The sequence below is a fragment of the Trichomonas vaginalis genome, chromosome V (assembly GCF_026262505.1).
Source record: "Trichomonas vaginalis G3 chromosome V, whole genome shotgun sequence".
Classification (NCBI taxonomy): Eukaryota; Parabasalia; order Trichomonadida; family Trichomonadidae; genus Trichomonas; species Trichomonas vaginalis.
In genome coordinates, this window is record NC_067207.1 from 29,651,703 (window position 1) to 29,677,447 (window position 25,745).

Sequence of the window (25,745 nt, forward strand, 5' to 3'; positions counted from 1 at the left end):
TTTAGACCATGTTAGAAAACATGTTAGAAAACGTGTTAGATCTAACATGCTAACATAAAATATATTTTTACTGAATTCAGCAACAAAATTCTGAGTAAAATGACATATGTTTGCGACCGGTAGAAAACCGCGGAACGAGATTCCGTATGAAAATCATGAATTTCCTTAAGATAGAAAAAATAAAGTTATTTTTATTTTTTTTATTTTTTTTATTTTGTATGTAAGAACAGAAAATGTTAAACATTGAGTTTGAAACAGTTAGAAAGATAGACAATGACACCAAAGTGGTTAGAATAGGTGATTTAAACGTAAGATACTCAAAGAAATACAACAAATATTCTTTGTCAGACATTTTATCTCCATCTGGAAAGAAAGCAAAGGACTGGGTTAGAATTGCTTCTACTCAGAAAATTTTGACAAGAAATCCTGAGCTTATGATATCGGTAAGATTCTATGGAACTACAGCATATCTTATAGACAAAAGTCTTATACCAATAGTTTTGTTATGGATTGACCCAGTTGTTGGATATAACTTCATAACATATGGTTTATTCGACTCAGAACGTTGCAGTGAAGGCTTACTTTACATCGTTCAGAAACCGAAGGACTTCAACACAAAAAGATATAAGATAGGAAGGACATATAATAAACTCTAAGATATGACAGTACAGTCAATAGAGTCAAGGTTGTGTTAGTTAACGATATGAGAGCTGCTGAAACAGAACTACTCGAAAAGTTTGAGAAAATGTATGGTGCTCCCATAAAAGGTAAAGAAACGTTTGAAGTAGATGAGATAGATAAAGCTATAAAATTATTTGACGAAGTTGCTGAAAAATACATGTAAAGCGTTTATTTTTGGTCTTTTGTGAAAGATAGAAAAAATAAAGTTAGTTTTATTTTTATTTATTTTTTTATCCGGAATATAAAGACAGATATGTCAACATCAGAGAACACAACAACAGTTATAGTCCATGAAGCCATAGATGAAGAATACGAGTGGGTTCAGTATAACAAACAGTTACGTCTCATTCGTTCGGTCAAAGATGACATGTACCAAATGCAAAGTATTTTGAATGCTCTTCGTTCTACAAAGCAAGCATACCATTGGTTTGAAAACCAACAGACAAAAGAACTTTTAGAAGAATTTCCTCATATGTTTGCGTCCCTCGGAAAACCGAGGAACGAGATTCCGTACGAAAATCGTAAAAATTTGCCAAATGGTTTGAAAGGATATTATGTACATAGACTTCTTGTAAATGCTGTTGCAATGTGGGCTTCACCTCGTTACGCTTGTTATATTTTCATGATGTTAGATGAAATTCATAGACAAGAACGTGAAGAGCTAGAGAACAAGCTTGAATCCAAAGACAAAAACATACAGAAAAGAATACCACGTTCGGTACCAAAAGGAAAGGAAAAGAACTATAAGTATATGATTTACACTGAAGAGATGGAAAATGAAGAAGATAAAGATATGGTTATGTTGCATTTAGTCAGAAGAAACAACAAAAGCTTTTACGACCTTGCTAAGATTTACAAATCTGACAGAAATTGGTTCTATCGCGAAAACTTACCGATTTCAATGACACCGAATGAAGATGTGAAACAAATAGTTCAAGATACTTTACCTCAAACACACTATGATATTAAAGGTTGTACAATACTTACCTTCAAAGAAGATTTGCCGCTACTGAAAGAAAAAATAACAGAGTATTTTGACAACTTCAAACAAGCAGAGTAAATGAACCATTTATTTTTACGCTTGACTTCAGATGGCTCAGGTAGCTCTATAAGTTAAATTGCCTCGTCAAATCCTTCTGGCATTCCGAGTCCTTCCTTCTTGCATTCCGAGTCCTTCCTTCCAACATTCCAAGTCCTTCCTTCCAACATTCCAAGTCCTTCCTTCCAACAAGAAAAAAATTTCCTGACAACTGGAAAAAAATTTCCTGTTGTTCGTCCGTAAACCATTCAAATTTTCGAAAATTGAGAACTTTTTGGTCGAACTTCAGAAAAAGTTTTTCCTTCCGACAGAAAAAGTTTTTCCTTCCGACATTCCGAGTCCTTCCTTCCGACATTCCGAGTCCTTCCTTCTGGCATTCCGAGTCCTTCCTTCCGACATTCCGAGTCCTTCCATCCGACATTCCGAGTCCTTCCTTCCAACAGGACACAAACGAATGTCCGACGTACCACCAACCGAGTCCATTCCAAAGCCAGAAGAACCGACAGCCCCAGCACCACAACAGACTAAGACTCAAACACTTACATTTTTACGCTTGACTTTTTACAATTTGAACTTTGTTCGCGTAGATGTGAATTCTGAAAGAAGTATGAGGGTCTTGTATGACTTTGTACTTCTCCCATAGTTCATGTCTGTCAAACTTACCTGCCATGGACTCTTTCATAAGTTCCATGAAATCGTCTTCGGACAATCCAGGGAAAAGTATGATATCAGTAAGTATTCTCTTTACATCCTTACTTAAACTCTTTGCTGTCTGTACACAAATGACAACTGAAATGTTAAAGTGCCTGAGCTTCTTAAGAATTCGACACATGTCTTGTTCTCTGTTCTTTAACAAAGGATGAGAAGCAAAGTCATCTAAGATAAGAAGACATCTGTGAGGGTAAGTCTTCCAATCGTAAGATTGCAATTTCTTCGAAATGTATTCTATCTCTTTCTGTTTGTTTCTGAAGTGTTTCTTCTCTAATATTCTCTGCATTTCCTCATTTGGGTCTTTAAACTTCGAATTGACATACTCATTTATAGCATTGTACTTCAAAACTCTTCTTTGGTACTTCTTTATCCAATCTAACAACTCAGAGTCTTTTATAGATACTAACTTAGACTTCTTTATAATATCTTTGAACGAATTGACGGTTTGATCGAATTGACCAGAAGTCGAACAAATGACTACTAACTCATAGAATGGGTTCTTCTCATCTAGTTCTTGTTGTTGTGCAGCCATTTTAAGATAAGTGAAAGTCTTACCCGACCCAGGTGGTGCGATTAGACCTGTTATACCATTCTGAGCAAATAGGAACTTGTCATGTATGGGTTTTATCTGAGCATTTTCTAACTTCCTCTTGTTCTTGTTTAAAACATTCTCAAATTTCTTGTCAATGTCAGCAAACTTTTTTTCTAACATATTTTTAGAAAAATTAAAATTTTTATCTTTTTGAAAATGTCTAGCGATTTCGCTATCTATATTCGAGACAAACTTTTCGACAGCAAAACATCTGTCGACCATAAAATCTTACATAGTGTAAACAAGAAAGGTGAATTTGTTCTAAAGTTCTGTTTCTGGGAATATGACAAGAACCATAAAACCTTAAGCAGAGAAGTCTTAAAATTTGTCAATGACAGACTTGTTGACAGAGATGACGCCTCTTGGAAAGATGAAGTCCAACAAAAGTTCTTAGAATGCAAAGAAGACACATGCGCTGTTCTTGAAGATGAAATAGGAAACAGAATAGAAGAGCTATTAAAGGACAAAGAACTTTTACATAAATATGGTTGCGCCAAATTTGACATAACTCCACCAGAAGAAGAAGAAGAAGAGAGAAGAAAGAAAAGAAAGTAGAAGAAGAGAAGAAAGAGCCAGAGCCAGAGCCAGAGCCAGAGAAAAAGAAATTTGACATGTAAAAATAAAATTTTATTTTTAGAACATTTCTGGGTCAATGTCAATGTTCTCTTCCTCTTTAGGAGCAAACACCGGCTTAGACTCTAAAATCTTTTTACCCAATTTACCTTGAACTTCAACTATCTTAGACTCATAATATTCATAGTCGTCTGCTTTCTTTGGTTCATAAGGTATAACAAGTTTGTATGCTTTGCCTTCTTTAAGGTTTGAAAACCTTCTGTCAAAATTTTCTTTGACTGCTAACAAACCTTCTATGTCTAAGTCTTCAAATTTCGCACCATTTTTAGTCACAATAGCAAACTTAACTGGTTCGATGTTCCAAACTTTGTCAAATGTAGACTTTTCAAAATGGTAGAAGTAAACATTCAAATAAGCGAATGGGTCTAGTTCTTCTTTGACTTCTGTCATGTACTTGTTGACTGAAATATATTTCGTCATCTTTTCTATCGGATAAAAAAATATTTTTTTTTTAAAATGTTTTAAAATGGTATGCCATATAGCTTCTTGAATTTGTTAAGAAGTATTTTAACGTTTTTTCCATCTGTATCTCTAGCGTTTACATAAGCATAGCCATTAGTAAAACATACTTGTAATTTTCTATAGTTTACGCCGGTATAAAAGTAGAAAGAGTCCTGTTCTTCGCTGTAGTAGTAAAACTCAAACGTATGCTTACCATAGTCTGTAATTTCAATTGCTTCATCTTCTAGTTCGTCGACAAATTCGAATACAATATCTCTAACTTTGCCTCTGTTCTTACTGTTTTCAGAACAAGTGACCCAGCGTAAATTTTCAAGTCTATTGTCGTTTCTTATATGGTTTATATGGTCTACAAAAGGTAGATTGTTAGGGTTCGGTATAAAATGAGTTGCAATGACGACATGTTTAAAATAGTGTTTTCCACCAATCCTCATCCTAGCATATCCGTTATTTTGCTCCCATTCGCTTAAAACTCTTTTTGTCTTTTTGTTTCTGACTTCAAAAGGCTCAGAACAGTGAATTTCATATTTCTCATCTAACAAACAAGTTTCCCAACGGTCTTCTCCGACAGACTCAGCGTACATTTCAAATAAAATAAAAAAATATTTTTTTTTATTCTTGAGCTATTTTTTATTCTTGACTTTGTTGTTGCATTTGTTCCATTTGTTGCATTTGTTGTTCTTGAGCTATTTGTTGTTGAAGTTGTTCTTGTAATACAATACTTTCACCAGTTGCATCTTCCAATTCGAAACTTTCTGCCGTCATTGACAAATACATAGGACATAAAAGTTTTACAGGAACAAAGTTTGCGTCGACTAAGGTTAAGTTTATGTTTGCTAAAGTGTTTGAGTTCACTAAAGCTGAAAACTCTGCATTCGAATGAACAATAGGTAAACCAGCAGAGAAAGTATTGTTTATACGCATAAGTATCTTTTGGTCATAGTAGTTTCTGTCGACATTCGAATAACACTTTGAACCTAAGTTTGAAACAATATATAAAATAGGTGTGCTTAAAGTCAATGGAACAGACATTCCTTGTATGACACCTTTTCCTGTTATAGGAAACTGTTGGTAGTAAAAACCAGATATAAGTTTTGTATTATAGCTCATATCGTTTATACTAAACTCAGTCGGACATCCAAACATAATGAAACCTGCTCTAGTTGCAGCACATGTTACATCCGTCCTTAAAGTATTAAATAAGTCAACAAAACCTGTTGGTGGTATATCTGAGTAAGTATCTTCAAAGAAGTATTTTTTACCATTCACAACAATAAAATCTTCTGGTGTCAAAAGAGCAAAACAGGCTTTAGTCGTCATCGTGTTTAAGGTCAGTTTACAATATCGTCCTTGAGGACTTTGTAAGTTTGTTGTTATAGAATTATATGACTCAGGGTTTTTAGTCGTAATAGTATAAACCACTATGTCTTCTGCCATTTACTTAGCAAGTAAATTTTAATGAAATGTTGTGGTCGTCAAATATTTTTATGACGTCTGGGAAACTATATTTTAAGTTCAACGTTTCACCTCCTTTCATAACGTATATCTTGTCAATGACATTATATGAAACACCACAGCAACTAATGTCGGGTTCTATTTCTTTGATGTTTATATCGTCTGCCTCTGTCAAAAGTTTCAATAGTTCTTTCAAAATTTCATGAGGTGCGATGACATATGAGTTCACTTTTACAGGGTTGTGTTCGACCAAGTTTAACATTATACCCAAAGCTTGACAAATCTTCTCCTGAGTTTTAAGTTTGTCTTTAAGTTGTTGGTAGTCGTTTCGAATATCTGCAACAGAACTTAAGTCTCTGCTAACTTCAGGATATGTTGGTTGTTCTTTTACAGGAACAATTGTTATACCATCTTCGTCTTCGTATGGTTTCCCCACTTCAACATCTCTGTCTTTGACATTGACAACAACACTTTGACTGTTTGTTTGAGTTGGTGAATTTAACTTCACATCTGCCACCGCCATTAAACCTTTTGAAACACTCACGCTTCTATTTTTCGGAAATGACATTTTACTTAGAATAAAAAGATGGACGTATTCGAGTATCTCTTCGAATTGAAGCAAAACAAAGTTTATACTCACAAACAATACAAGTTCATTGACAGAGTAGTTCTTTATACAAACAATGGTAAATGTTATAGAATAGCAGTCTTTGCTGAACCTAAATATTTTCATAAAGCAAAGAAAGTTGGTATAACCGAGATGGTGAAAGTTCTTGAAGCAGACAAAAATATAACAACAAAACTGACCGATATTTCTAAAGGTAAGTTTATAATACAATTTTATGTCAAAACTGGCGTACTGTCAATATTTGACGGAGAGAAGTCAGTTCAAGAACAACTTACTGACCTGCTGCCAAAATCTGCTCGATGGAAGCTGTCGTTATGCCAATCTGAGGAGCCCCAGCAGGTTTCATCGAACGAATCTTCAAAAGAGCATCTTCCGTGAAAAGTGCTATTGGTTTTGTAAACTTCTTTGCTTTCAATTCATCTGGACCGTCTCTGTCACCAGTATATTGTATTTGAACTGTACCAACAGTTGAAATACCACCCATAAAGTCTTCTGAGTCAGCAAATGGAATGCCAAGCCAAAAGTTTGAACGGTCTCCATTTGTATATTGAGTTTTTTGACTTCCTGTATGGGTCCATACTTTCACATATGGCATAATAGAACTTTGCATTTCAGGGTTAATGGTTGTTGTGAAATTGTTGTTAAAGTTCATAGCATCTAATGTCAAGTTGTATGACCTCATATCTTCAACTGTAGAATATTCTTCTCTTGGATAATATTTGCCATCTATGTTTATATGATATTTAATACCAGGGTTGTAGAAACAAGAATAGTCATTTATAGTTCGTCTGAACAGTACAAACATAGTATCTGCATGTTTCATTGCAGTTGTTAAAGCAATATCTGTTCTTGCACCTGGGTCAGCACTTTGGTTTCCAACTTCACCTGCAAAGTCTTTGACAGATATTTGGTGTATAGGGAACATAAGTGGAACTGCAATATATTTGGCAGCTAAAGCATTTGAAATATCTGGGTCCAACATATAGACTGCAAGTCTGCTTTCTATTCTCTTGCATTCAAATTTTTCGCATGTGAACTTAACTGGGTCCCAAGCATCTCCAGCAGCATTGAAATAATAGTTTACTTCAGTGTTGAGGTTTGAGAAACCAAAGTCTAAGTCAACTTTGTTTTTGCAAAAGTCGGCGAATGACATTTTATTTGTTCCCACTACTTCTGTAAGAGTGAATGGGTCTTGTGTTGGTGCAATGACTAAGTTATTTTTGCTTGGAGTAAGTTCGATAGAAATTTTTCCTGCCCAGTTTGGCAAGTATCTTAAAAACCTGAAGATGAGGAAAGATGACAAAGGAACTCTAAGTTTCAGTTTTACTTTGGTTACTGCTGCTGCAGTTTGTCCAGAAAGGTTAACATAAACTCCTGGAACGTTAGGGTCAAGTCTTCTTATTTTCTCAATAGTTGCATACTGGTCTGTTTGTTCTCTAGCTTGTGGTTGTACTGAGTTTCTCAAAGCGAACCATTCATAGTTTGCCCATGTTACTGTTTGAACTAAGTCAGAGTTAGAATATATCTTATATCCCATGAAAACTTCTGGAGCATATTGGTATCCGACATAGAAAATTCCATTGCAACCTTTCTTGTCAGACAACTTGGCAGAAGGTTTTATTCAATGTCTTGTTCCACGTATAAGAAAGAGTTGTCAATAGAAATTATATGAAACCTGTCGCAAGCAATATCTACTGTTGTTGAAGAACCTTCTCCAAACTCACCTACATTTCCATAAGAAACAGCAGTTGTATATTCGTAAGTTCCAGGAACTATTTCTGACCTTTAATGGCATTGTCGCATTCGTTATACCATTCGGAACATTTCCATTCATAGCATCCAAAACTGTTGGCGTTATATTCTGAGCGGCGTACATTTCATATGAGTAAAAATATAGAATAGTTGGATTTATATGTCATAATAGAACCCACGTGGACCAAGCTTTACTTTCTTCCTGACTGAGTTTTTAACTCTTCTTTTTCCTTCATTGCCCTCTGCTTGAAGTTGTTGCATCTTTGCATTATGTTCATCTAGTATGTTGCAAATTTCCCATGTCCTTTTTGCCTTTGGGCTCTGGTCGCCCATCTCAGGTAACCTATATCCTAGAAAGAGTTTGTCATAGTTGTATTTGAGTCTTCGCGTATTGTCATGACTCTTTCCTGAGTTTCCGGTTCAAGCTCTTCAAACAGTGCCTGTCCATATGGAATAAGCTCGTTTCCAAATATATGTTTTTGTAGCCATTCTGGTTTTCTTTCCATGTTACCAACTATATCTTTTGTGAATGGGAAAGCTTCTACCCAATCTTTCAGTCTTGCGTCGTTTATTTCTGTAGTTGGTTTTATTTTGTCAAGGAACATGTTTTTCAATACTAACATTTCATTTGGTACTGTCCATTTGAGTTTTCTTAAATATTCATCCCTTCTCGGTTCATTGTCTGCAAAGTAAGTTTTTATGACATTTTGTAAACTTTCGTTTGCAAGGTCATGTACAATAGGTTCTCTTCCTTCTCTGTCCATAACTTTCTTTCTAAACTCTTCACCAAATATACCATCTCTATGGTTCTGTGTAGTTCTTTGAGATAAATGTTTAGAACGTCAGGTGTTATATTTCCATCAGCCATGTTCATTTCATACTGGTCCAAAATATCTGCATGTTTCATATCTTTCAATGGCATTAAAGCCGCGCTGAAAATACCAGCTATATCTGGTTCACCATTGACTTCCATTGCGTCTACAACTTCTTGGAATTGTGGTTGTAAGTTTATGAACCACCTATCCGGGTTAGCTTTATGACCCCATCTCATTGTAGTTCCATCGTCTGCAGAAACAAAAGTAGGTTTGTTTCCATCTTGGTTAGGTTCTGAATGAACTTTAAACAATGTTTCATTTCTATATGTTTTTTGAAATTTAACCTTTTATCTTCACCGAGTTCATCCGAAGATTGAACGTTAAATGCTCGTAAGTAAAAAGGGTTGTTGTATTTGTGTACATTTTTTTTCAGTTCTTCCATTCTATGCTGAATATTTTCATCTGGTGCTGGAGTCTTTTATGTCGGCAAACATTTTTCGATATTCTTCTACTATGTCAGCCGAATTTTTTTTAGACTCTTGGAAATATTCCATATTCTCCGCATACTCTTGTTGAGGGTCAAGATTTTTCGGCTGTTCCAAATCTTCATCTAGTTCTGTGAAGTTAGTTTCCAAAGGAGTGACTTGTTCGTTTCCTTCAGGCTCTTCTAGCTGTTGTTGCTGAACTATTTCTTCCATGTCTGGTTGTATCTGAACTATTTCTTCCTGTGGAGTTTCTTGTACCTCATCTGCTGGCATTTCATATATTCCGAGACCGTTTTTAACAACTTCCCTTTCTAAGTCATCCGGACTCAAAAACCTTTCTTCTTTCGTTCCGTCTCTACTTTTTACGCGTTTCATGACGGGAGTTGAATTGTCATTTAGCTCTGACATCAAATATCTCGGAGTAAATTCAGTCATGTCATTTGGATGATATGCTATTAAATCATATCCCTTAGCGAGCTTGTATTTTCCAGGTTTGAAATTATATCCGATTTGGTGCTGAACCATAAAGCTAAATAGGTTCGGGTCAGTATTTCCATCCTTGAACTTTCTAATAGCTTCTTTATATCTGTCACTAAAGTCAATACTATCTGGGTAACCATAGTCTTCCTTAAGCCTTTTTAAGAATTCTTGGTTTCCTTGTTCTCTACTTCTTTTATGTCCTTGCTCTGTTTGTGGTTGTTGTTGTGCAGGGTTTTGAACTGTTGGTTGTTGTGTTGGTTGTGGAGGTGGTTGTTGTGCTGGTTGTGGAGGTGGTTGTTGTGTTGGTTGTTGTTGCTGTGCTGGTTGTGGAGGTGGTTGTTGTGTTGGTTTTGGTGCATGCCTGTGTCTGTGTCCATGTGACGATGTAAATGTGTTAGGTAGTCCTGGTGCAGGTGCTTCTCTTGGAGGGTTTGGTGGTATATAAATTCCAACAGCTGGTATATAAGTTCCACTAGCTGGTATATAAGTTCCACCAGCTGGCACATATGTTCCATCTGCAGCGTAATGTCCTACCTGACTTTTCGTTTTTAAGAAAGCATTTACTAGGTCTGTTTTGGTCTGTTGTAACTCTTTTTCTTGACTTTTCACAACAGTTGCTCTAACGGCGTCATAGGCACTTTGAACTGCCTGTCTCGTTGCTGCATCTGTTATTTTCGTCATATTTTGTGCTACTTCTTTTAACTCTTTGTCGAAACCTTCAGACTTCAGTTTCTTTCCAGATGAGAAGTCGTTCACTAGTTTCACCTTACTATGAAGAGCTTCGAATGCGTTCTTAAAGTCAGCATTCGTTAAAGCTTCATTTGAACTATCTTCATCCGCTTGTATTTTTGTCCTTATTGACCCTATGAGTTGGGCTGCTTTAGCGTTGGCTTGGGCATCTAACCAGTCATTGTTAGCTTTTATATATTCTGCGCTTTTCATTGCCTTTTGCATGGCTGCGTCGTTATTTTTACTTTCTTGTGCTAAGTTTTCATACTGTACGGTTTGGTTTTGCAACTGTAAAAGTTTTTCTGCCTTTACATTTGCTTCAACTTCTTTTTTATACTCATCGCTATCCATATATGTCTTCAGGGCTTTTTGTTTTATCTCTTCATCTTTCAGTACTTTATATTGAGTAGTATGGTTTTTCAAATTTATGACATCTTGTTCCATTTTTGCTACTTCTGCTGCTTTTTCTGACACTTTTTTCGCATATTCCTCTGTGCTTAGTTCTTTCAGTTGTTCTTCTTTCTTCTTTTTCTCTACGTTTAACTCATTGAGTTTCTTTGTGTGTCTGTCATATTCTAGTTTCTTTTCGTTTTCACTTATTTGCTTCTGTATATCTATGTTTGACTTTTTGACATCTGTTATTTGATTTTTGAGTGAACTCAAATTCATTTGACTTTGAGGGTTATATGCTGTTCCGTCTGCAGCTCCACCATAGCCTGCCATTTTCGCTAAAAGTGCCGCTCTTAAACCTCCACTCTGTGCACCAACAACTCGGTTTAAAAGCATAGGATTGCTTGACATTTGTTGCAACATAGTGGGGTCATTCAGCATTTGTTGTTGCAACTGTTGTTGTGGTGTCAGTTTTACTATTGGATGTTTCAATGCTCTCTTCCTCTTACGTATATTCTTACGTAGCTTACGTGGCATTTTAAGTGAAGTTAAAAAGCGGTTTTTGACAGATGTTTTGTTGTGACTTCTTCGTAAAGACTTTGTTAAGACTTCTTCATCGTAAATGAGTGTAAATGACCCAAAAATATATTTTATGTTAGAATGTTAGATCTAACATGTTTTCTAACATGTTTTCTAACATGGTCTAAAACATACAAAACTCATGAAATTTCATACGGAATTCAGCAAAAATATATTTTATGTTAGAATGTTAGATCTAACATGTTTTCTAACATGTTTTCTAACCTCATGAATTTTCATGAACTTTCTTTACAAAGTCTTTACGATGAAGAACTTTACAAAGTCTCAACAAAACATTGACAAGAAAGTTCATGAGAAAGACTTTACAAAGTCTTTACGATGAAGAACTTTACGATGAAATCATGAGTTTTCTACGATGTTAGAAAACATGTTAGAAAACGTGTTAGATCTAACATTCTAACATAAACATTATTTTTGTCTGATTTTACGATGAAGAAGTCTTGACAAAACATTTACGATGAAGAAGTCTTGACAAAACATTTATGAAGAAATCTCAACAAAGTCTTTATGAAGAAGTCTTGACAAAACATTTACGAAGAAATTCATGAGTTTTCTACGATGTTAGAAAACATGTTAGAAAACGTGTTAGATCTAACATTCTAACATAAACATTATTTTTGTCTGATTTTACGAAGAAGTCTTGACAAAACATTTACGAAGAAGAAGTCTTGACAAAACATTTACGAAGAAGAAGTCTTGACAAAGTCTTTACGAAGAAGTCTTGACAAAACATTTACGAAGAAGTCTTGACAAAGTCTTTACGAAGAAGTCTTGACAAAACATTTACGATGAAGAAGTCTTGACAAAACATTTACGAAGAAGTCTTGACAAAACATTTACGAAGAAGTCTTGACAAAACATCCTCAGGGCTAGAAGGCACGAAGTGCCTGGGAGCCCCACTACCTTTTTTTTTTTTTTTTTTTTTTTTTTTACTTTTATTATATAATACCTGAGTTCATAACTGAAAACTCTTAATTAGAGTACAATATTCAACTTAATCATAACAAGATTTGTTGAATTTCAAATTTGATTTATATCTTCCATCACTTAAAACTCTCACAGCTTACAATATAAGCTAAAAAGTATATTTTCATAGTAATAAAATTAATTATTAAATTTTTTACTTTTTCCTTTCCAAAACTAGAAAAAAAGGAAGGGAAAAGGGAAAAAGAAGAAAGAAAAGAGAAAAAGAAAAAAAAAGAAGAGAAAAGAAGAAAAAATAATAATGAGCATATTATATAATTGTGGTCATAGGCCGAGTGGCGTGGAAAGGATGTCGCCCTTCGGGCTCCACCCTTTCCACGCCACGAGGCCCGATTTTTGGCCACTTTTTTGATTTTGGCCGCCTGCCAGGAGCTGGCACGCGGCCCGCAAAATTGTGCCAGTTTGTACAACCCTATAAATTTTGTAGTTTACGTGTATCTACTTTCAAATAAATAAGTATATAACAAAGTTGCGAGAATGTTCTTGTTAACTTTTGGTAAAATTAACAGAATAAAGAGATACACATTTTTGGAAAAGATAATATATATAAAACGAAAATATATATTTACAATAATACAAGATAAAAATAATAAAAATTAAAATACCGGGATAACATGAACAGAACCATCAGTTGTGATTGCAATCAGAGACCTTGTACCCCACTGTTCAATATATAGTGAATCTCCAATTTTATCGCAAATCTTCGTCATCTTTTCAGGGAAAGGAGCTTCAAACAAAAACATTTCTTGATTCGAATTCGTGAAAATGATGTGGTCGAATCCGTACCTGTCATTGAAGGAGCAAACGAATGTTGGTAATCTGTTTATTGGGTATTCAGCCACTTTAACTCCATTGCAAGTATAAACAACGATCTTTGCGGCCAAGTTTGTATCATCCAAACCTTCGCAAAAAGCAACAATGAATCCCCAATTTTTAGTAATTACCAAATTTGTGCAAACAAAAGATTCCAAATTCAAAATCTGTGTCACGTGTTTTGATAAAATAGACACTAAATAGATTTCTCCTTCTCTTGTTCCTACAGCGACCATCTGGAAAATTGCAGAAACAGCTAAAGCTTCGATTGTTCCAGCGTTTAGTTGTATCGAGAAAATCATTGATTCGCTGTGTTTGTAGATGGAAATTGTTGAATCTGTTTGTGCAAAAGCCATGTAATTACTAGAGAAATCATAAGCAGTGATATTCGAATGGAAAACAACTTCTCTTTCTGATTCGCTTTCCAAAGAAATCAACTGCACTTTGTCTTTCTTTGTACCAATCATCATGATCTTTAAACTCGTGATTGGAATCAAAACATTGAGTCCTTCTGCGGCATTCGACATCGTCAAAGGAATTTGGAATTGTTTTTCATTGATAAGTCTCGTTGTCGATTTCTCTGGATTGAATCTCAACGTTCTAATGAAACTGTTCTTGTCTAATGTCAATACAGTGATGATGATGAAGAAAGTGAATCATCATCAACAACTTGGTAAGATTTTAAAAATCAAATTTTCGATTTTATTACCAAATGAGAGAATTATATTTTTAACACTTAAAAAAAAAAAAAAAAAAAAAAAAAAAAAAAGGTAGTGGGGCTTCCAGGCACTTCGTGCCTTCTAGCCCTGAAGATGTTTAGTATAAATGAAGTTTTTATTCGGAAAATTGTTAGTCTTCTGGGTCGAAAACATTATATAATGTGTCGCTTTTCACAAATTATATATGTTTTCATGTTTTGTCAAACATGAACGTAAATGTTTTGTCAAGACTTCTTCATCGTAATGAGCGTAAATGACCCAAAAATATAATTTAGGTGAAGAGGTGAGATGTCACCCGTTTTCTCACCTGTTTTCTCACCTCTTGAATTTTCATGATTTCTTCGTAAATGTTTTGTCGAAACTTCTTCATCGTAAATGTTTTTTACTTCACTTAAAATGCCACGTAAGCTACGTAAGAATATACGTAAGAGGAAGAGAGCATTGAAACATCCAATAGTAAAACTGACACCACAACAACAGTTGCAACAACAAATGCTGAATGACCCCACTATGTTGCAACAAATGTCAAGCAATCCTATGCTTTTAAACCGAGTTTTTGGTGCACAGAGTGGAGGTTTAAGAGCGGCACTTTTAGCGAAAATGGCAGGCTATGGTGGAGCTGCAGACGGAACAGCCTATAACCCTCAAAGTCAAATGAATTTGAGTTCACTCAAAAATCAAATAACAGATGTCAAAAAGTCAAACATAGACATACAGAAGCAAATAAGTGAAAACGAAAAGAAACTAGAATATGACAGACACACAAAGAAACTCAATGAGTTAAACGTAGAGAAAAAGAAGAAAGAAGAACAACTGAAAGAACTAAGTACAGAGGAATATGCGAAAAAAGTGTCAGAAAAAGCAGCAGAAGTAGCAAAAATGGAACAAGATGTCATAAATTTGAAAAACCATACTACTCAATATAAAGTACTGAAAGATGAAGAGATAAAACAAAAAGCCCTGAAGACATATATGGAAAGCGATGAGTATAAAAAAGAAGTTGAAGCAAATGTAAAGGCAGAAAAACTTTTACAGTTGCAAAACCAAACCGTACAGTATGAAAACTTAGCACAAGAAAGTAAAAATAACGACGCAGCCATGCAAAAGGCAATGAAAAGCGCAGAATATATAAAAGCTAATAATGACTGGTTAGATGCCCAAGCCAACGCTAAAGCAGCCCAGCTTATAGGGTCAATAAGGACAAAAATACAAGCGGATGAAGACAGTTCAAATGAAGCTTTAACAAATGCTGACTTTAAGAACGCCTTCGAAGCTCTTCATAGTAAGGTGAAACTAGTGAACGACTTCTCATCTGGAAAGAAACTGAAGTCTGAAGGTTTCGACAAAGAGTTAAGAGAAGTAGCACAAAATATGACGAAAATAACAGATGCAGCAACGAGACAGGCAGTTCAAAGTGCCTATGACGCCGTTAGAGCAACTGTTGTGGAAAGTCAAGAAAAAGAGTTACAACAGACCAAAACAGACCTAGTAAATGCTTTCTTAAGAACGAAAAGTCAGGTAGGACATTACGCTGCAGATGGAACATATGTGCCAGCTGGTGGAACTTATATACCACCAAACCCTCCAAGAGAAGCACCTGCACCAGGACTACCTAGAACATTTACATCGTCACATGGACATAGACACAGGCATGCACCAAAACCAACACAACAACCAACACAACAACCACCTCCACAACCAGCACAGCAACCAACAGTTCAAAACCCTGCACAACCAGCACAGCAACCAACAGTTCAAAACCCTGCACAACAACAACCACAAACAGAGCAAGGACATAAAAGAAGTAGAGAACAAGGAAACCAAGAATTCTTAAAAATGCTTAAGGAAGATTATGGTTACCCAGATACTCTTGACTTTAGTGACAGATATAAAGAAGCTATTAGAAAGTTCAAGGATGGAAATACTGACCCGAACCTATTTAGCTTTATGACTCAGCACCAAATGGGATATAATTTCAAACCTGGAAAATACAAGCTCGCTAAGAGATATGATTTAATAGCATATCATCCAAATGACATGAACGAATTTACTCCGAGATATTTGATGTCAGAGCTAAATGACAATTCAACTTTCGTCATGAAACGCGTAAAAAATAGAGACGGAACGAAAGAACAAAGGCTTATGAATGCGGATGACGTAGATAGGGAAATTGTTGAAAACGGTCTCGGAATATATGAAATGCCAGCAGATGAGGTACAAGAAACTCAACAGGAAGAAGTTCAGATACAACCAGACATGGAAGAAATAGTTCAGCAACAACAGCTAGAAGAGCCTGAAGGAAACGAACAAGTCCCTCCTTTGGAAACTAACTTCACAGAACTAGATGAAGATTTGGAACAGCCGAAAAATCTTGACCTTCAACAAGAGTATGCGGAGAATATGGAATCTTTCCAAGAGTCTAAAAAAAATTCGGCTGACATGGTAGAAGAATATCGAAAAATGTTCGCCGACATACAAAAGACTCCAACATCAGATGAAAATATTCAGCATAGAATGGAAGTACTGAAAGAAAATGTACGCAAATACAACAACCCTTTTTACTTACGAGCATTTAACGTTCAATCTTCGGATGAACTCGGTGAAAATAAAAGGTTAAATTTCAAGAAAACATATAAAAATGAAACATTGTTTAAAGTTCATTCAGAACCTAGCCAAGATGGAAACAGACCTACTTTTGTTTCTGCAGACAATGGAACTACAATGAGATGGGGTCATAAAGCTAATTCGGATAGGTGGTTCATAAACTTACAACCACAATTCCAAGAAGTTGTAGACGCAATGGAAGTGAATGGTGAACCAGATATAGCTGGTATTTTAAGCGCGGCTTTAATGCCGTTGAAAGATATGAAAGATGCAGATATTTTGGACCAGTATGAAATGAACATGGCTGATGGAAATATAACACCTGACGTTCTAGAACATTTATCTCAAAGAACTACACAGAACCATAGAGATGGTATATTTGGTGAAGAGTTTAGAAAGAAAGTTAGGGAGAGAGAAGGAAGAGAACCTATTGTACATGACCTTGCAAACGAAAGTTTGCAAAATATCATAAAAACTTACTTTGCAGACAATGAACTGAGAAGGGATGAATATTTAAGAAAACTCAAATGGACAGTACCAAATGAAATGTTAGTATTGAAAAACATGTTCCTTGACAAAATAAAACCAACTACAGAAATAAATGACGAAAGACTGAAACATTGGGTAAAAGCTTTCCCATTCACAAAAGATATTGTTGGTAACATGGAAAGAAAACCAGAATGGCTACAAAAACATATATTTGGAAACGAGCTTATTCCATATGGACAAGCTCTGTTTGAAGAGCTTGAACCGGAAACTCAGGAAAGAGTCATGCAAACAATACGCGAAGACTCAAATACAAACTATGACAAAATCTTTCTAGGATATAGGTTACCTGAGATGGGCGACCAGAGCCCAAAGGCAAAAAGGACATGGGAAATTTACAACATACTAGGTGAACATGAGGCAAAGATGCAACTTGAAGCAGAGGGCAAGTTACCAAAGCGACACCAAAGAAGAAGAGAAAGTCGTGAAAGTAGTGAAGAACAAAGTGAAAGTAGTGGCAATGAAGGAAAAAGAAGAGTTAAAAACTCAGCCAGGAAGAAAGTAAAGCTTGGTCCACGTGGGTTCTATTATGACAAATAAATCCAACTATTCTATATTTTTACCCATATGAAATGTACGCCGCTCAGAATATAACGCCAACAGTTTTGGATGCCATGAACGGAAATGTTTCCGAATGGTATAACGAATGCGACAATGCCATTAGAAGGTCAGAAATAGTTCCTGGAACTTACGAATATACAACTGCTGTTTCTTATGGAAATGTAGGTGAGTTTGGTGAAGGTTCTTCAACAACAGTAGATATTGCATGCGACAGGTTTCACATTATTTCTATTGACAACTCATTCTTATACGTGGAACAAGACATTGAAATAAAACCTTCTGCCAAGTTGTCTGACAAGAAAGGTTGCAATGGAATTTTCTATGTCGGATACCAATATGCTCCAGAAGTTTTCATGGGATATAAGATATATTCTAACTCTGACTTAGTTCAAACAGTAACATGGGCAAACTATGAATGGTTCGCTTTGAGAAACTCAGTACAACCACAAGCTAGAGAACAAACAGACCAATATGCAACTATTGAGAAAATAAGAAGACTTGACCCTAACGTTCCAGGAGTTTATGTTGACCTTTCTGGACAAACTGCAGCAGCAGTAACCAAAGTAAAACTGAAACTTAGAGTTCCTTTGTCATCTTTCCTCATCTTCAGGTTTTTAAGATACTTGCCAAACTGGGCAGGAAAAATTTCTATTGAACTTACTCCAAGCAAAAATAACTTAGTCATTGCACCAACGCAAGACCCATTCACTCTTACAGACGTAAAGGGAGCAAATCAAACGTCATTCGCCGAATTTTGCAAAGACAAAGTTGACTTAGACTTTGGTTTCTCAAACTTCAACACTGAAGTAAACTATTATTTCAATGCTGCTGGAACTGCTTGGGACCCAGTTAAGTTCACATGCGAAAAATTTGAATGCAAGAGAATAGAAAGCAGACTTGCAGTCTATATGTTGGACCCAGATATTTCAAATGCTTTAGCTGCCAAATATATTGCAGTTCCACTTATGTTCCCTATACACCAAATATCTGTCAAAGACTTTGCAGGTGAAGTTGGAAACCAAAGTGCTGACCCAGGTGCAAGAACAGATATTGCTTTAACAACTGCAATGAAACATGCAGATACTATGTTTGTACTGTTCAGACGAACTATAAATGACTATTCTTGTTTCTACAACCCTGGTATTAAATATCATATAAACATAGATGGCAAATATTATCCAAGAGAAGAATATTCTACAGTTGAAGATATGAGGTCATACAACTTGACATTAGATGCTATGAACTTTAACAACAACTTCACAACAACCATTAACCCTGAAATGCAAAGTTCTATTATGCCATATGTGAAAGTATGGACCCATACAGGAAGTCAAAAAACTCAATATACAAATGGAGACCGTTCAAACTTTTGGCTTGGCATTCCATTTGCTGACTCAGAAGACTTTATGGGTGGTATTTCAACTGTTGGTACTGTACAAATACAATATACTGGTGACAGAGACGGTCCAGATGAATTGAGAGCAAAGAAGTTTACAAAACCAATAGCACTTTTCACGGAAGATGCTCTTTTGAAGATTCGTTCGATGAAACCTGCTGGGGCTCCTCAGATTGGCATAACGACAGCTTCCATCGAGCAGATTTTGGCAGCAGGTCAGTAAGTTGTTCTTGAACTGACTTCTCACCATCGTAAATAGTTATGACACCAGTTTTGACATAAAATTGTATTATAAACTTACCTTTAGAAATATCTGTAAGTTTTGTTGTTATATTTTTGTCTGCTTCAAGAACTTTCACCATCTCGGTTATACCAACTTTCTTTGCTTTATGAAAATATTTTGGTTCAGCAAAGACTGCTATTCTATAACATTTTCCATTGTTTGTGTAAAGAACTATTCTGTCAATGTATTTGTATTGTTTGTGAGTATAAACTTTGTTCTGCTTCAATTCAAAGAGATATCCGAATACGTCCATATTTTTATTCGAAGTAAAATGTCATTTCCGAAAAATAGAAGCGTAAGTGTTTCAAAAGGTTTAATGGCGGTGGCAGATGTGAAGTTAAATTCACCAACTCAAACAAACAGTCAAAGTGTTATTGTCAATGTCAAAGAAAGAGATGTTGAAGTGGGGAAACCATACGAAGACGAAGATGGTATAACAATTGTTCCTGTAAAAGAACAACCAACATACCCTGAAGTTAGCAGAGACTTAAGTTCTGTTGCAGATATTCGAAATGACTACCAACAACTGAAAGACAAACTTCAAACTCAGGAGAAGATTTGTCAAGCTTTAAGTATAATGTTAAACTTGGTCGAACACAACCCTGTAAAAGTGAACTCATATGTCATCGCACCTCATGAAGTTTTGAAAGAACTATTGAAACTTTTGACAGAGGCAGACGATATAAACATCAAAGAAATAGAACCCGACGTTAGTTGCTGTGGTGTTTCATATAATGTCATTGACAAGATATACGTTATGAAAGGAGGTGAAACGTTGAACTTAAAGTATAGTTTCCCAGACGTCATAAAAATATTTGACGACCACAACATTTCATTAAAGTTTATTTGCTAAGTAAATGGCAGAAGACATAATGGTTTATACTATTACGACTAAAAACCCTGAGTCATATAATTCTATAACAACAAACTTACAAAGTCCTCAAGGACGATATTGTAAACTAACCTTAAACACAATGACGACTAAAGCCTGTTTTGCTCTTTTGACACCAGAAGACTTTATTGTTGTGAATGGTAAAAAATACTCCTTTGAAGATACTTACTCAGATATACCACCAACAGGTTTTGTTGACTTATTTAATACTTTAAGTACGGGTGTAAAATGTGCTGCAACTAGAGCAGGTTTCATTATGTTTGGATGTCCGACTGAGTTTACTATAAACAATATGAGCTATAATACAAAACTTATATCTGGTTTTTACTACCAACAGTTTCCTATAACAGGAAAAGGTGTCATACAAGGAATGTCTGTTCCATTGACTTTAAGTACACCTATTTTATATATTGTTTCAAACTTAGGTTCAAAGTGTTATTCGAATGTCGACAGAAACTACTATGACCAAAAGATACTTATGCGTATAAACAACACTTTCTCTGCTGGTTTGCCTATTGTTCATTCGAATGCAGAGTTTTCAGCTTTAGTGAACTCAAACACTTTGGCAAACATAAACTTAACCTTAGTTGACGCAAACTTTGTTCCTGTAAAACTTTTATGTCCTATGTATTTGTCAATGACGGCAGAAAGTTTCGAATTGGAAGATGCAACTGGTGAAAGTATTGTATTACAAGAACAACTTCAACAACAAATAGCTCAAGAACAACAAATGCAACAAATAGCTCAAGAACAAAGTCAAGAATAAAAAAATATTTTTTTTATTTTTATAAAAATGTACAGAATAGATGTTTCAGATTTTTATGACTTCCAAGCATTCAGAAATATGTGTCCATTTAGAGACTATAACAAAGCAGTCGAGAATTTGAAACGTTTAGTCATTTATGTTGACTCTGCCCCAGAATGTTATGTTATGAAAGAATGGGATGTTGTCTTTAACAAACCTAAAGCGACAATAGTTTCAGAACAAGAATGTAAACAGAAACTTAAGAAAATAAAAGTTGTACAAGTTGGCATGAAGATGTTAGATGCTTGGGATATCTTATTGTCAAAGTTAGAAGATTTTTCAGTTCGAGGTATAAAGTTCTATACACCTTCTCCAAACTTCTATTCTATCTTCACTGGATATAAATATGAACAAGTAGAATGGAAAGAAAATATTATAGAAGCTTGGTTAGACCATGTCAAAGAAATTATATGCAATGGAAACGAAAAGGTTTATGAGTATATCTTATGTTGGTTTGCAAATATCTTACAACATCCAAGTGCTAAAAATGAAACTGCTCTCATTATAATTGGAAAACAAGGAACTGGTAAGAATACTTTCTTTACAGATATTTTGTGCAAACTGTTAGAAGGTTATTCGAACCCTAATATGACAAACTTAGAAAACATCTGCGGTAAATTTAACTCTTCTATTGAGAATATGAAACTTATAGTATGTAACGAACTTCAAAGTATAGATACAACAAAAGTTTTGAACTCAGATGCTTTGAAGAGTCTTATAACAGACAAAGTTGGAGTTGTTGAAAGAAAATATAAAGACCAAAGAGTTTGTGAAAATGTTGCAAACTTCATTATGGTTTCAAACAATGCTGTTCCGATGAAGTTAGAAAGTTCTGACAGAAGATATGTAGTTGTCAGAACGTCAGATTCTCATATGCAAGATACAGAATATTTTGACGACTTAGCAGAAACTTTGACATCTGACTTTTACAACCACTTGTTCTCATATTTTATGACATTAGATATTTCAAAGTTCAATCCAAGACAAATTCCACATACCGAAGAGAGACAAACATTGTTAGAAGCAAACAAGAGTGTATATGAACTGTTTATAGATGAGACTAACTTTGAGTGTTTAGATGAAAGGTCATTGTACGATTCGTATAAACAGTATTGTCAAGAATATGGTTATATGGCAGCGTCTAAACGAACATTCTTGGCAAATATCAAAAATCTTTTAGATGTTCAGAATGGTGTATATACAAAGAAAAATTTTTCTGAGTAAATTTTAAAAAAAAAATATTTTTTTATCCGATAGAAAAGATGACGAAATTCATCTCAGTAAACAAGTACATGTCAGGACTTAAAGAAGAACTAGACCCATTCACATATTTGAATGTTTACTTCTACCATTTTGAAAAGTCTTCATTTGACAAAGTTTGGAACATCGAACCAGTTAAGTTTGCTATTGTGACTAAAAATGGTGCGAAATTTGAAGACTTAGACATAGAAGGTTTGTTAACAGTCAAAGAAAGTTTTGACAGAAGGTTCTCAAAACTTGAAGAAGGTAAAGCATACAAACTTGTTATACCTTATGAACCAAAGAAGACAGACGACTATGAATATTATGAGTCTAAGATAGTTGAAGTTCAAGGTAAATTAGGTAAAAAGATTTTAGAGTCTAAGCCAGTGTTTACTCCTAAAGAGGAAGAGAACATTGACATTGACCCAGAAATGTTCTAAAAATAAAATTTTATTTTTACATGTCATATCTCACCTTCTCTGGAACTGGTTCAGGTTCTTTCTTCTCTTCAACTTTTTTCTTTCTTTCTTTCTTCTTCTTCTTCTGGTGGAGTTATGTCAAATTTCTCCGAACCATATTTCTGTAAAAGTTCTTTGTCATTTAATAGCTCTTCTATTCTGTTTTCTATTTCATCTTCAAGAACAGCGCATGTGTCTTCTTTGCATTCTAAGAATTTTTGTTGGACTTCATCTCTCCAAGAGGCGTCATCTCTGTCAACAAGTCTGTCATTGACAAATTTTAAGACTTCTCTGCTTAATGTTTTATGGTTCTTGTCATATTCCCAGAAACAGAACTTTAGAACAAATTCACCTTTCTTGTTTACACTATGTAAGATTTTATGGTCGACAGATGTTTTGCTGTCAAAAAGTTTGTCTCGAATATAGATGGCGAAATCGCTAGACATTTTCTAAAAGATAAAAATTTTAATTTTTCTAAAATATGTTAGAAAAAAAGTTTGCTGACATTGACAAAAAATTTGAGAATGTTTTAAACAAGAACAAGAGGAAGTTAGAAAATGCTCAGATAAAACCCATACATGACAAGTTCTTATTTGCTCAGAATGGTATAACAGGTCTAATTGCACCACCTGGGTCGGGTAAGACTTTCACTTATCTTAAAATGGCTGCACAACAACAAGAACTAGATGAGAAGAACCCATTCTATGAGTTAGTTGTCATTTGTAGTACTTCTGGTCAATTTGACCAAACCGTCAATTCGTTCAAAGATATTATAAAGAAGTCTAAGTTAGTATGTATAAAAGACTCTGAGTTGTTAGATTGGATAAAGAAGTACCAAAGAAGGGTTTTGAAGTACAATGCTATAAATGAGTATATAAATTCGAAGTTTAAAGACCCAAATGAGGAAATGCAGAGAATATTAGAGAAGAAACACTTCAGAAACAAACAGAAAGAGATAGAATACATTTCGAAGAAATTGCAATCTTACGATTGGAAGACTTACCCTCATAGATGTCTTCTTATCTTAGATGATTTCGCCTCTCATCCTTTGTTAAAGAATAGAGAACAAGATATGTGTCGAATTCTTAAGAAGCTCAGACACTTTAACATCTCAGTTGTCATTTGTGTACAGACAGCAAAGAGTTTAAGTAAGGATGTAAAGAGAATACTTACTGACATTATACTTTTCCCAGGATTGTCAGAAGACGATTTCATGGAACTTATGAAAGAGTCCATGGCAGGTAAGTTTGACAGATATGAACTATGGGAGAAGTACAAAGTCATACAAGACCCTCATACTTCTTTCAGAATTCATATCTACGCAAACAAAGTTCAAATTGTAAAAAGTCAAGCGTAAAAATGTAAGTGTTTAGTCTTAGTCTGTTGTGGTTCTGCAGCTTTCGGTTCTTCTGGCTTTGGAAGACATTCAGGAAGAGGAATGTCAGTCGTCCGTTTGTGTCCTGTCGGAAGGAAAAACTCGGAATGTCGGAAGGAAAAACTCGGAATGTCGGAAGGAAAAACTCGGAATGTCGGAAGGAAAAACTTTTTCTGTCGGAAGGAAAAACTTTTTCTGAAGTTCGACCAAAAAGTTCTCAATTTTCGAAAATTTGAATGGTTTACGGACGAACAACAGGAAATTTTTTTCCAGTTGTCAGGAAATTTTTTTCCAGTTGTCAGGAAATTTTTTTCCAGTTGTCGGGAAATTTTTTTCCAGTTGTCGGGAAATTTTTTTCTTGTCGGAAGGAAGGACTCGGAATGCCAGAAGGAAGGACTCGGAATGTCGGATGGAAGGACTCGGAATGCCAGAAGGATTTGACAAGACAATTTACCTTATAGAGCTACCTGAGCCATCTTTGGTGTCAAGCTTGAAAAATAAAGATTGAAATTTACTCTGCTTGTTTGAAGTTGTCAAAATACTCTGTTATTTTTTCTTTCAGTAGCGGCAAATCTTCTTTGAAGGTAAGAATTGTACAACCTTTCATATCATAGTGTGTTTGAGGTAACGTATCTTGAACTATTTGTTTCACATCTTCATTTGGGGTCATTGAAATCGGTAAGTTTTCGCGATAGAACCAATTTCTGTCAGATTTGTAAATCTTAGCAAGGTCGTAAAAGCTTTTGTTGTTTCTTCTGACTAAATGCAACATAACCATATCTCTGTCTTCTTCATTTTCCATCTCTTCAGTATAAATCATATACTTATAGTTCTTTTCCTTTCCTTTTGGTACCGAACGCGGTATTCTTTTCTGAATGCTTTTGTCTTTTGCTTCAAGCTTGTTCTCTAGCTCTTCACGTTCTTGTCTATGAATTTCGTCAAGAAGTTTACAAACATACCAAGCATAACGAGGTGAAGCCCACATTGCAACAGCATTTACAAGAAGTCTATGTACATAATATCCTCTCAAACCGTTTGGCAATTTTTCACGATTTTCATGAGTTTTAGGCGAGTAAGATTTTTTACTTACTCGCTGTTCTTCACTGTTTTCAGAAAAAAGTATGTCTCGCTGTGCTTCGCTCAAAAATTCTTGTGTGCTTTGGTTCCTAAACCAGTCTTGTGGTTTCTTAGTATCTGGTGCAAAACATGCTGTCAAAATACTTTGCATTTGGTACATATCGTCTTTGACCGAACGAATGAGACGGAGTTGTTTGTTAAACTGAACCCACTCATATTCTTCATTTATAGCTTCATGGACTATAACTGTTGTTGTGTTCTCTGATGTTGACATATCTGTCTTTACATACAAAATAAAAAAATAAAAAAAAATAAAACTAACTTTATTTTTTCTATCTTGTATAAAAGATATGATTTTCATACGGAATTCAATAAAAATAATGTTTAGGTGAAGAGGTGCGATCTCACCTCCTTTTTCACCTGTTTTTTCACATGGTCTAAAACATACAAAACTCATGAAATTTGTGCTGAATTCAGCAAAAAATAATGTTTAGGTGAAGTGGTGCGATCTCACCTCTTTTCTCACCTCTTTTTTTTTATA

The 25,745-nt window shown here is 35.1% G+C and overlaps 17 protein-coding genes and 3 pseudogenes across 20 annotated transcripts, besides 2 other annotated features; 10 read left to right on the forward strand and 10 right to left on the reverse strand.

Annotated features, from left to right (window-relative positions):
• Window positions 1–12,380: part of a mobile genetic element that runs on past the window's edge.
• TVAGG3_0426260 (KilA, N-terminal/APSES-type HTH, DNA-binding family) lies at window positions 935–1,741 on the forward strand (the record flags this gene model as incomplete). The annotated part of the gene is made up of 1 exon (XM_051233616.1): window positions 935–1,741. One exon carries the CDS (start codon window positions 935–937, stop codon window positions 1,739–1,741), a length of 807 nt encoding a protein of 268 aa, XP_051103346.1.
• TVAGG3_0426270 lies at window positions 3,291–3,640 on the forward strand (annotated as a pseudogene). Its single transcript has one exon. A coding segment is annotated over exon 1 (350 nt).
• Window positions 3,657–4,076, reverse strand: TVAGG3_0426280 (protein of unknown function, DUF4108 family; the record flags this gene model as incomplete). The annotated part of the gene is made up of 1 exon (XM_051233617.1): window positions 3,657–4,076. One exon carries the CDS (start codon window positions 4,074–4,076, stop codon window positions 3,657–3,659), a length of 420 nt encoding a protein of 139 aa, XP_051103347.1.
• TVAGG3_0426290 (His-Me finger endonucleases family) lies at window positions 4,118–4,699 on the reverse strand (the record flags this gene model as incomplete). The annotated part of the gene is made up of 1 exon (XM_051233618.1): window positions 4,118–4,699. One exon carries the CDS (start codon window positions 4,697–4,699, stop codon window positions 4,118–4,120), a length of 582 nt encoding a protein of 193 aa, XP_051103348.1.
• TVAGG3_0426300 (uncharacterized protein) lies at window positions 4,746–5,552 on the reverse strand (the record flags this gene model as incomplete). The annotated part of the gene is made up of 1 exon (XM_051233619.1): window positions 4,746–5,552. One exon carries the CDS (start codon window positions 5,550–5,552, stop codon window positions 4,746–4,748), a length of 807 nt encoding a protein of 268 aa, XP_051103349.1.
• On the forward strand, window positions 6,157–6,576 carry TVAGG3_0426310 (uncharacterized protein; the record flags this gene model as incomplete). Its single annotated transcript, XM_051233620.1, has 1 exon — window positions 6,157–6,576. One exon carries the CDS (start codon window positions 6,157–6,159, stop codon window positions 6,574–6,576), a length of 420 nt encoding a protein of 139 aa, XP_051103350.1.
• Window positions 6,656–7,735, reverse strand: TVAGG3_0426320 (protein of unknown function, DUF4106 family; the record flags this gene model as incomplete). The annotated part of the gene is made up of 1 exon (XM_051233621.1): window positions 6,656–7,735. A coding segment is annotated over one exon (1,080 nt), but the record flags the coding sequence as incomplete, so codon positions are not given.
• On the reverse strand, window positions 8,793–9,775 carry TVAGG3_0426330 (annotated as a pseudogene). Its single transcript has one exon. A coding segment is annotated over exon 1 (983 nt).
• TVAGG3_0426340 (protein of unknown function, DUF4106 family) lies at window positions 9,889–10,107 on the reverse strand (the record flags this gene model as incomplete). The annotated part of the gene is made up of 1 exon (XM_051233622.1): window positions 9,889–10,107. The coding sequence occupies one exon, from the start codon at window positions 10,105–10,107 to the stop codon at window positions 9,889–9,891; it is 219 nt and encodes a 72-aa protein (XP_051103352.1).
• On the reverse strand, window positions 10,593–11,386 carry TVAGG3_0426350 (protein of unknown function, DUF4106 family; the record flags this gene model as incomplete). The annotated part of the gene is made up of 1 exon (XM_051233623.1): window positions 10,593–11,386. A coding segment is annotated over one exon (794 nt), but the record flags the coding sequence as incomplete, so codon positions are not given.
• A 600-nt stretch (window positions 12,381–12,980) lies between the features above and the next one.
• On the reverse strand, window positions 12,981–13,864 carry TVAGG3_0426360 (platelet formation protein family; the record flags this gene model as incomplete). The annotated part of the gene is made up of 1 exon (XM_001282143.1): window positions 13,030–13,773. One exon carries the CDS (start codon window positions 13,771–13,773, stop codon window positions 13,030–13,032), a length of 744 nt encoding a protein of 247 aa, XP_001282144.1.
• A 121-nt stretch (window positions 13,865–13,985) lies between these two features.
• Window positions 13,986–25,745: part of a mobile genetic element that runs on past the window's edge.
• Window positions 14,341–15,370, forward strand: TVAGG3_0426380 (protein of unknown function, DUF4106 family; the record flags this gene model as incomplete). Its single annotated transcript, XM_051233624.1, has 1 exon — window positions 14,341–15,370. A coding segment is annotated over one exon (1,030 nt), but the record flags the coding sequence as incomplete, so codon positions are not given.
• TVAGG3_0426390 (protein of unknown function, DUF4106 family) lies at window positions 16,687–17,655 on the forward strand (the record flags this gene model as incomplete). Its single annotated transcript, XM_051233625.1, has 1 exon — window positions 16,687–17,655. One exon carries the CDS (start codon window positions 16,687–16,689, stop codon window positions 17,653–17,655), a length of 969 nt encoding a protein of 322 aa, XP_051103355.1.
• TVAGG3_0426400 (protein of unknown function, DUF4106 family) lies at window positions 18,885–19,295 on the forward strand (the record flags this gene model as incomplete). Its single annotated transcript, XM_051233626.1, has 1 exon — window positions 18,885–19,295. One exon carries the CDS (start codon window positions 18,885–18,887, stop codon window positions 19,293–19,295), a length of 411 nt encoding a protein of 136 aa, XP_051103356.1.
• TVAGG3_0426410 (protein of unknown function, DUF4106 family) lies at window positions 19,672–20,208 on the forward strand (the record flags this gene model as incomplete). Its single annotated transcript, XM_051233627.1, has 1 exon — window positions 19,672–20,208. One exon carries the CDS (start codon window positions 19,672–19,674, stop codon window positions 20,206–20,208), a length of 537 nt encoding a protein of 178 aa, XP_051103357.1.
• Window positions 21,041–21,840, forward strand: TVAGG3_0426420 (uncharacterized protein; the record flags this gene model as incomplete). Its single annotated transcript, XM_051233628.1, has 1 exon — window positions 21,041–21,840. A coding segment is annotated over one exon (800 nt), but the record flags the coding sequence as incomplete, so codon positions are not given.
• Window positions 21,926–22,276, forward strand: TVAGG3_0426430 (Poxvirus D5 protein-like family; the record flags this gene model as incomplete). The annotated part of the gene is made up of 1 exon (XM_051233629.1): window positions 21,926–22,276. The coding sequence occupies one exon, from the start codon at window positions 21,926–21,928 to the stop codon at window positions 22,274–22,276; it is 351 nt and encodes a 116-aa protein (XP_051103359.1).
• TVAGG3_0426440 lies at window positions 22,751–23,198 on the reverse strand (annotated as a pseudogene). Its single transcript has one exon. A coding segment is annotated over exon 1 (448 nt).
• TVAGG3_0426450 (protein of unknown function, DUF4106 family) lies at window positions 23,234–24,109 on the forward strand (the record flags this gene model as incomplete). The annotated part of the gene is made up of 1 exon (XM_051233630.1): window positions 23,234–24,109. One exon carries the CDS (start codon window positions 23,234–23,236, stop codon window positions 24,107–24,109), a length of 876 nt encoding a protein of 291 aa, XP_051103360.1.
• On the reverse strand, window positions 24,639–25,364 carry TVAGG3_0426460 (KilA, N-terminal/APSES-type HTH, DNA-binding family; the record flags this gene model as incomplete). Its single annotated transcript, XM_051233631.1, has 1 exon — window positions 24,639–25,364. One exon carries the CDS (start codon window positions 25,362–25,364, stop codon window positions 24,639–24,641), a length of 726 nt encoding a protein of 241 aa, XP_051103361.1.